Here is an 8,906-nt window from a genome sequence, read left to right on the forward strand (position 1 = left end):
TTCCATTCCTCTAGTTATTAAGTGTTCCTAAGACACATGTTATATCTGTTAAAAAAACTCAGAGAAACTTGGTAGCAATTCTTTCTAACATACCATCTCAGTTTTAATTTACACTTTAATTATGTTATTAGCAGCTCAGGACTAGCCAAGACTATATGTGAATTCACATATATGGATGTGAACACCACAACCTAGCTGGGAAACAGTTCAGATGCAGTGATTTTATTTGACTGACTTCCTTTTTTCTATAATCCTGGCCACTGCAGTTAAAAGGAATGCTTATTAATAAGGAATGTGTAGTACCACAGATTTGCAAACACGCTGCACCTTGTGCTTTCTAATCCTAAGGATCAATATGGAAAAAGATTTGTAAATACCATAAGAGAGACATGCAAAAGTGTATGCCCTGTCCCCTCCAACCCTGCATGGAGGCAGGGCATCTCATTACTATCCCTTACTTGACTTGAAAGCCTCCATGGGAGAAGTGCTTAGAAAGACATACACTCCAAAAGGAGGATGTTCTGGCACAAAGTTAAGGGACTGTGGATGGCTCCCAATGGGGTGTCAGCACTAATCCCGCTCTCCTTCCTCTGTTCAAACAGCAAATTAATTGCCCCGTGCACCCACTCTGGATGTTTATGGCATCCTGTGCAGACATGCACAGCCAAAGAGGTCACATTTTGAACCTGCAAATTACTCACACATTTTACATTTTAAATAAAACTGTAGATTTATTGTACAATAGTACAGCATGTACCTTTTTAACCAAAAGCTCAGCATCACATAACACTTTAATCTTCCATTAAACATACACAGTCCTACAACACAGCTCAGCTCAGCTAGAAAAGCTACATAATGAAATTAATTTATCGAGAGTCCTGGCTACGCTGTTCTCAGGGATGTTTACCTAGACCAAGAACAGTGGCAGTGGTTCTGGTGTTGTAACATTTAATCACTTTAACCTGTTCCCAACACAGTAATAGCAAGCAGTCATTTAGAGCACAACAAACAGATCACTTAAGGGACACCACATTTAATCGCAAATGTATGAAACAGTAGACCAGAGATCTCACACACATCATACAGGTATGGATTAGAACCCTGTTATGAGATCACTTTGATGTAATGGCTGCAGTAACTGTGCCACAGGAAGACTGGATGCATGACCAGCATCGTACCATGAAGTGTCACTTGGACTGAAATTCTTCAGTTTGAAAGAGGCAGACCAGGGTGTTCTGTACAAATATACACTTGCCTAATTACATTAGTTTACACTCCTGTAGCCATTTGCCCACATGCCAGCAGCATCTTGTTATAACTCATTTTTATACCATTTGCTTAAATTTTACCTGGTTCAGTTAAAAACAAGATCATTACTTCCAGACACAGGATGTGTTCTGTGCTACATCTTGGCCTTTCAAATTGTCATAGACACCCAAGTTGGTGTAACCAGGCATCCTTTATGCACACTCTTGTGCACAGCTAGCCACAAGGTGTTTTTAAGACACATTGAGATAAGATTCTTTATTTGCCACTGGGGTTTCTCATTGCAATGCAGATTCAAAGATCATCACCATATAATCACTTACAGTAAGTAAATTTCCTCTGAAATTTGGAATTAAACATCTACAACCCAAATGAGCTACAGGTTACATCACAAACTCTTGATCAGAGAGAGAAAGTTTATGCCTTTTTGTTGCTGTTCAGTTTACCAATGTGTGTCAAACCTTAAGCCTGTTCCATAAAATGATCAAGTGCTACTATTTTTATTAAAGAATCTTAAATTCTCAGAAAACAGTATTTGCAGGAAATTTTTAAATACCCAAAGGAGGTAAATTTGGATCCTACACCTGAATGTGTGATTTTTCACTTACGGCAGGAGCGTGATAGTGCACTCTTGATTGGTTCTGAACCAGCATCAGCTAAAGTAATATGCTAATCAAAACACAGACAGTGGTATTAAAGAAACAGAGGAAGGAAATCTATATCAAATATCTGACCTTGAATTAAAATAGACTAACAATATTTGTAAGCTTTCAAACAGACGAGATGCTTAGCTTATCTCAAGTAGCACACCAGGAGTCATTTCAGAAGAATTATACCAAACTTGCACCTACCATGGTCCATGTGTAATCTCTGGCTCTGCAAATTTCACTCATCTTAGCCAAAATACAACAGTATGCTAATTAAAGTATAAAAAACCAAAAAGGGACCATGAAGGATTGTTTTAAATCAAAGTTATTTTTGTATAATCTTCAATAATTTTGTGAAAATTTCACCACACTGAAAAAAATTTCTCTTATCTGTCTTGTTTCTAGTTTTGATAAGACTAGCCAGAAGAAGAAACAGAGCTCAAAACAAATCCTTTCTTGACTTGCCAGACTAAAAACACAATCTCAGTAGACTTCCAGTTCATCGTCTAAACCGTAATATTTTGATAGACTTCAGTGAACAGAAGAACTTTTGGCTGATTATCTAGACATCACTGATACAAGTAAAGATTGTTGCAAAGGTAATTATTTAATTAAAACAGATGTCACCTGAAATGATTTTTTTCCTTCCTGCAAAACAAACACAAGCAGCATATTAATGAGATGCACTAGCTCTTCTTCTTCTTCCACTCAGAATCTCTAATTTGCTTAACAAGTAATGAGAAGTAATTAAAACCTGATCTTAAAACATTATCAACTGTTTAGGAATAAAGCTCTGTTATTTCCTGAATTCATTCTACACCATCTTTAATAACAGAGTTTACGCAGATTCTTTCTGCTTACTAAAATGAAGTCAGCTTATGTTTCTTATATATTTAAATAGCCCCAACACCAGAGACATACAAAGTGTTATACTGAATTTTAATCCTTGTAAAACATTATTACACCACACACTGTTATAATAAATCTTTTCAATAACATCCATTATGGAACTCAGTAAGGAGCACTGTCTACTACTATGCACTGTCAAATATTTCTGGCAGTATCGGTAATTGACTACAGCATATTTCTTTTTTAAAATCAAGTGTTAACCTACATATTCTGAACTTGCAAATAATACACAACAGATTTTACTGCCATACAGGCTGCATATTCATTCATTTTTTCTGATTTTTATAGAAGAGTAAATTTTCTATAACAATATGAAAGAAAATTAATAACTTATTTATCTACCTAGGAGGCTAGTAGTTATTTGTAATCATATTAATCAAAAGATGACTGGAAAAATTCAAAGTTAGTTATTGTGAAGTGCACAAAATCTAGAATATAGGGAGTTTCCACAGTACATTATACTAAGTCAACATATAATAGATTAAAAGCTGTAAAGCCAAAACCCTCATTTAAAAATTTAGTGTTTCTGACATCATCTTCCACCATTCCATCAACTCTTCTTTTTCCTCTTCTTTTCTTTCAGACAATGACTCCAGTTCAAAATCAACCTGATTAAGGGAAACAATCAAAAACACCAGTAAGACTTAGAGAATAGTGTGCTTAACACAAACATAGGGCTTAGGGAGGTACCTTCTGGTTTAGGCTGGGTTTATTCCAAAGTGTCTCAAAGATGATTTAAATATGAGCAATACTAGTATATCGTACTATAACTTATCTAAAAATACACAGAGGTGAGCAAAATTTCCTAAAGAACCAGACATCTGTCCAGTCTTTGTCTTGACTAAAAATTTCAAAAAGCATGGGCCAATGAAATTAAAATTCAATAATAGCCAGCCACATAAATCATATAGCATATTATAAAAAGTATCATCAGCATATTGCTAACACAGATCACAGAATATCCTGAGCTGGAAGGGACCCACAAAGGTTATCAAGTCCATCTCTTATGAGCACTGTTCTCTAACCAACTGAGCTAATCTCAGGGTAACAACAACTGCAAAACCCCAGCATATCAAAACATGTATTCAGTTTTATGCCATCAAAAATATCCAGGGAGCTTTTCCTAACACATGGCTCATTAATGTAGATACAATGTGCTAATTTAGTATATCTTAACATGTGAGCCACAATAGTGAAATAGCATTTATTTTAATTAAGAGACATCCACATCTGTATAGAATTAAAAATGCTTCTGAAACCTTAGATGCAGTCTAGGTCTTATTAACCACATGCACTGGATATCTACACAAAGCAGTGGCCCATTGCTACCTTTCAGCATGGAGCTGAACGCTGGTTTTAACCTAAGCAGGTACTCATTTGACAAATTAAATTTAAAATATCTCTCAATCAAAACCTCAACATCTCTTACTTTTTACGTTTTGCTATTTAAAGATATTCTGTAATCTTCTGATTGGCTATTCAGACATGAACCAATAACATGTTTAAGTATCTCAATATTACCCTTCTCTCTGTCTTTTTATTTTAAATAAGACTGGAAAGAGATTAAATGAGTTTACAGTGAGATTACTCTCAGTGGCTGGTACATCAAGTGCTAGAAGAGTGATTTCCAGACTTTCTAAATCAGCATATTCTGGAATATTCTGAAAAATCACCTCCTACTTACATGTATACCATGAGGGAAAAAGGGACTTTTTAAATGTATAATAGATGATAAACCAACACATGTGAGCACTTACCACAACGGCAGGGCTGAAGGGCACAGCCACTTTTTTAGTTATTGCTAGATAGCCTGGTGCTGAGGCTGTAACTTTGTAATTTCCAGGCACAAGCAATCTCCAGTAATCACCATCCTTGGCTGTAGAGAAGAAGAAAAGAATCCCAGTAAATAGGTATAAGACTAATTATGCAGCTAAGAGGAAAGGCTCATATGTCAGTCTTTCATATTCCTGTCAGGGCTTTCCTTTTGACTGCCTGAAAGGATTCTTCCTTCTTTCTTCCTTCTTTTTTCTTTCAGTAAGAGCTGTATATATATCATATTTGCTTCCTTTCAGGTAATCAAAAAAAATATTTAAACTTTGAAGTTGTGCTGTAGGCTCCATGAAAGATTTGCCTGCTGAGGCTGAAGATTCTCCATCACACAGAAGAAAACAACAATATTGGACATTATTCCACTTTAGAAGCACCCCCCGGGCAATGTAAAGCCCCTGTTAAGTGTCTGAGATTCAGTTTGCAGTGTGATATGGATTTTTAATGTTCCTCAGGATTCTGATAATCCAAGTGTAAATAAATTTTATTCTCATCAAATTTAAATAAATGGGACTACCATTCTCATCTTTCAGAAAAAGCTATAAATCATAATTTCCTAGAATATTCCATGTGTATCACCCTTGAAGCATCATTATCTACATGTTTCAGTATCCAGGCATTGTCTAGGGCTTTTTTCTTTGGTTCAGATAAACAAACAAATAGAAGCTTGATCCACTCAGGTCAAAGAAAGCTTCCTACTGCACTGTTACTGCAGATTATCTTTTTCAGTCACAGAATCAAAATGCAGCTTCATCTTCTCTATAAATGATCCTATCCCAGTTTCACAAAGGCTCAGATCTTCTCTGCACCAGCAGTGGGCAATTATCTAATTTGTCACAAGCTAATAATTTGAATTTCTCTACCTCCAGAAAAAATTGCAGGGCTGTCCTAAAGTTCAGCTAGCAGTGCCATTTAAAAGACTTGGCCATGCTCTATCTACTAGTCCCTTAAATGCTTTTTCACCACATCTGCAGCTACACAGTGTACAAAGGGAAATATTACTTAAATGTCTGCTATTTGCATGGTCAAAAAAAAGTCAGTAGTCAGTCCAGTTATTCCCACATTTTTCTCTTCACAAAACAGAATGGGAAAAAAAATACTGCTATATTTTACAGTAATTACAGCTGTATAATACAGTAATTATCTACTCTTCATGAATGAAGAAGCAGAAGAAAAGCCAAAGAACATTTCTTCTTCATTTTGACTGTGCTAATATTCAAGTACTTGTTTTCCTCACTGTTTTGACAATACATGACTTTGAGTCTTATATATCTTTCACAATGATGTGAAAGAATTTGATTAGATGCAATTTTTGTATCATAGAAGCATGAGCTTCTCTCTCACACACCTCACGCTCTTGTACGTCAAAATTCCTCTTTGCGCAGTTTATTCCCTTTTTATTATGCCTGAAAATTTACTTCCAGTCTCTATACATTTTGCCTTCTTGTTTACAGTGACATAAAATAACTAATGTTTTCACAGACTGTTCTCCTGCTTGGCAGAAGTGCTGGCAGTCTCTTTGAGGGTGATGTGCAAACACAAATCAGAGGTGCTTGAAGATGCTACCAACCCTGTGTCATAGTATTCTGCATTTCTGTGACATTATAGTGAGACATATCATTGAGAAAATGACCATAATGTAAGCTCATGCATAAAGCAACGACATTTACTTATTGCTTTTCTAACCAGTATCTTGTGCAAGTAACAAAAATGTCATTCAGGATAGGACAGCATAAGCATACAGGAAAGGCTGAAAGTTGGCACACTGTGAGCTACCTTTGGAACTCGTTCCTAGAACAAAGCAAAACATCACTGAAGAGGTGACACGTCATTTTCTGTGAACACCAACCAACACAATGCTTTCATCTTTTAGAATCACTCTTCTGAAAAAACATCACATAATTGTAAACAGCAGAGAGAATTTATCTTTGCTGAAGGAAGTTCTGCAAATTGAAAACCTTTCAAGAATTTACATACCAAAAGGTATGATCGCATTGTAAAAAATGTAACACTTCTGGACTAAAATTTAGCCTTCAAACTCAAAACAGCACTGTTGACAGGGCATCAAATCCCAGCAGAGCTGTGAAACACTATTTGTTCCACAAATCAGAAGACAGACTAGAGCATAAATAATCAAGAGCCACCAAAATCAATTTACATCAGAGACCCATGAAGTCACAAAAACCAGTCTCAGCTACTTTGAGAGCAAAATACAAGTGAAGGATTCATGAAATCCTGCAGGCAACAACCTTCTTAAGGCACAACGTTCCATCCTGGCTTCAAAATTTTGCTCCCTGAAAGCTTCAGTTAAAAAGATGTGAAATGGCTCCAGGTTGCTAAGCCAAGCAGAAGCAGTATATCCCAACTCTGCTGAGGCACCAGACTCACCTGATGTAACATCATGGCTTATTCCCTCCACAGAAATTGTGGCATTTGCTATTGGATTACCCTGAAGATCTTTAACAAACCCCTTCACTCCTCGATGAATCTAAAATAAATAAGGTCACCAACACATGGTAAGTAAAAAATTCTTAAGAAAAGATGGCATTTTTGGCAATGGCATACCTAGTGATATATCTAACAAAGCATGCCATGAACCCCACAATCTACAGGCTGACCACTATCAGTGATAAATACTGAATACCCTAGTGGACACAGAATGAAGAGGAAAAATAATTCAGCAAGCAGTTATAATAAGTTATCTGTGCAATGCAAGTAATTCTCAGAAATACAAAGAAAATCATAATACATGTGAACATAGACTTGAAAATCTTTGTCATGTTGGGGATTAATGAATGCACTGAAAAGCTTTCAAAGAACAGCCTACAGAAAACTTTTTTTAAGTTTCATCAACTGTAAGAATGTAGAGCTAAACAATGGACATAATTGCTTAAAAGTGAAGCATTAGCAAAGGAAATGCAGTGGACTTCAATGGGCAATCCCCTCTGTGAGATGCTTGAGCTTTCTACTGCACACCCAAAACATCCAGTTCTGTGAGCTGGGACCACAGAGAGTCACAACACTCCCCTCATGGCCTGTGGGAGAAAGGCAGTGGTGGGTCATGTCCTTGTTCCTTCTTGCCTCTCAGGCAACACGCTCCAGGTAACAGCCCCAGCAGTACCTCATCTCTCTGCTCCCACCATATGTGGAATTAAAGCAGTGATTTCATCGCAGTGTATCTTAAGCACCGTCTGAAAGCAAACTCCTCAGAAGCAAGAGACTGAGGATCAACTGCCTTTTCATGCCCAGAAACAGGGAACTCTCGGTGCTGGGGAAAAGGGGATGTTGGGAACCTGTGCACCTCAGTGGGAGCCTGGATATAAAGCAGCAAAGTACTGTGAAGTTCAGGCTTCTCTCAGATCCCACGTCCTTTGAAAAGACTTGTGGATCTCAAGTTTTATTTTGAGATACTGATGTTCCCCTTTATGAACCTATATGGTGTATTCAGCTGCTATAGTTCAGTTCCAATTCCTCTAATACACACTGTGGGAGAAGCCTTAGAAAAGCAGAAATTATATATTTGTACTGTCCTCAGCACTCACAGGGCATCTGGAGCACAGACCTGGTCATCTTATCCTGCAAGAAGATAAAAACTGATGCCAAACAGACCATCTGAACTTCAAGGATAAAGCCAGTAGCTCTGCAGGAGCAAAGGAAGTTGGCAAAATAGTATCTTATACATGAGCAATTTTGAAAATGCAGTGACAACGTAGTTCTCCATGAGTCAAAAAAAATTAACCCCTGTGCAAAGGAGCTGAACAATTTGAGATGGATCCCATAAAGAATGGGTAAAAACCTACAGGACAGGTACAACTTTTTCCTCCGCCTGCAGATAACATTTTAACAGAACAGTATAACACTTCAGATATTCAAATATTTCAGATTTCTGGCTAACTAAAGCATTTCTGCATAAATAACCCTTAAAGAAATTAATGTATTAATTTATCAATTCTGCTAACAAAGTGTGTTTTTCATTTCACAGTCTCAGGTGTGTAACCACTAATGATATCAGATATATTTATTATTAATATTATTATTAATTAGATGTTCACAAAGCACAAAATTTAGAAGTTTTATGCACAATAACTGGTTTTGCCATCCTCTTCTGTATTACCTGCTCAATGTAATTTATAAGAGAGTTCTTGTTGTCCTCCCAGTAGCCCTTCAGAGTTTCTTCAGGTGGGAATTTTTCACAGCTAAGCTCCACTGTGATTTCAAAGCAGTTGCTGCTGAGGTAATTGAAATCCTGCATTCCTG

The 8,906-nt window shown here is 36.8% G+C and overlaps 1 protein-coding gene across 1 annotated transcript in view; it reads right to left on the bottom strand.

Annotated features, from left to right (window-relative positions):
• Positions 1-704: 704 nt before the first annotated feature.
• The window catches only part of CPE (carboxypeptidase E), an 18,960-nt gene continuing 10,758 nt past the window's right edge, over positions 705-8,906 (bottom strand). The window contains exons 6-9 of the mRNA XM_017740636.1: positions 8,764-8,903; positions 7,038-7,137; positions 4,580-4,698; positions 705-3,430 (exon numbers count right to left, since the gene is read on the bottom strand). Of these exons, the coding sequence (XP_017596125.1) occupies positions 3,332-3,430; positions 4,580-4,698; positions 7,038-7,137; positions 8,764-8,903 (458 nt within the window). The 3' untranslated portion in view covers positions 705-3,331. The remainder of the gene's footprint in view (positions 3,431-4,579; positions 4,699-7,037; positions 7,138-8,763; positions 8,904-8,906) is intronic.

The sequence above is a fragment of the Corvus brachyrhynchos genome, unplaced genomic scaffold, assembly GCF_000691975.1.
Source record: "Corvus brachyrhynchos isolate BGI_N302 unplaced genomic scaffold, ASM69197v1 scaffold178, whole genome shotgun sequence".
In the NCBI taxonomy this organism is placed as follows: Eukaryota; Metazoa; Chordata; class Aves; order Passeriformes; family Corvidae; genus Corvus; species Corvus brachyrhynchos.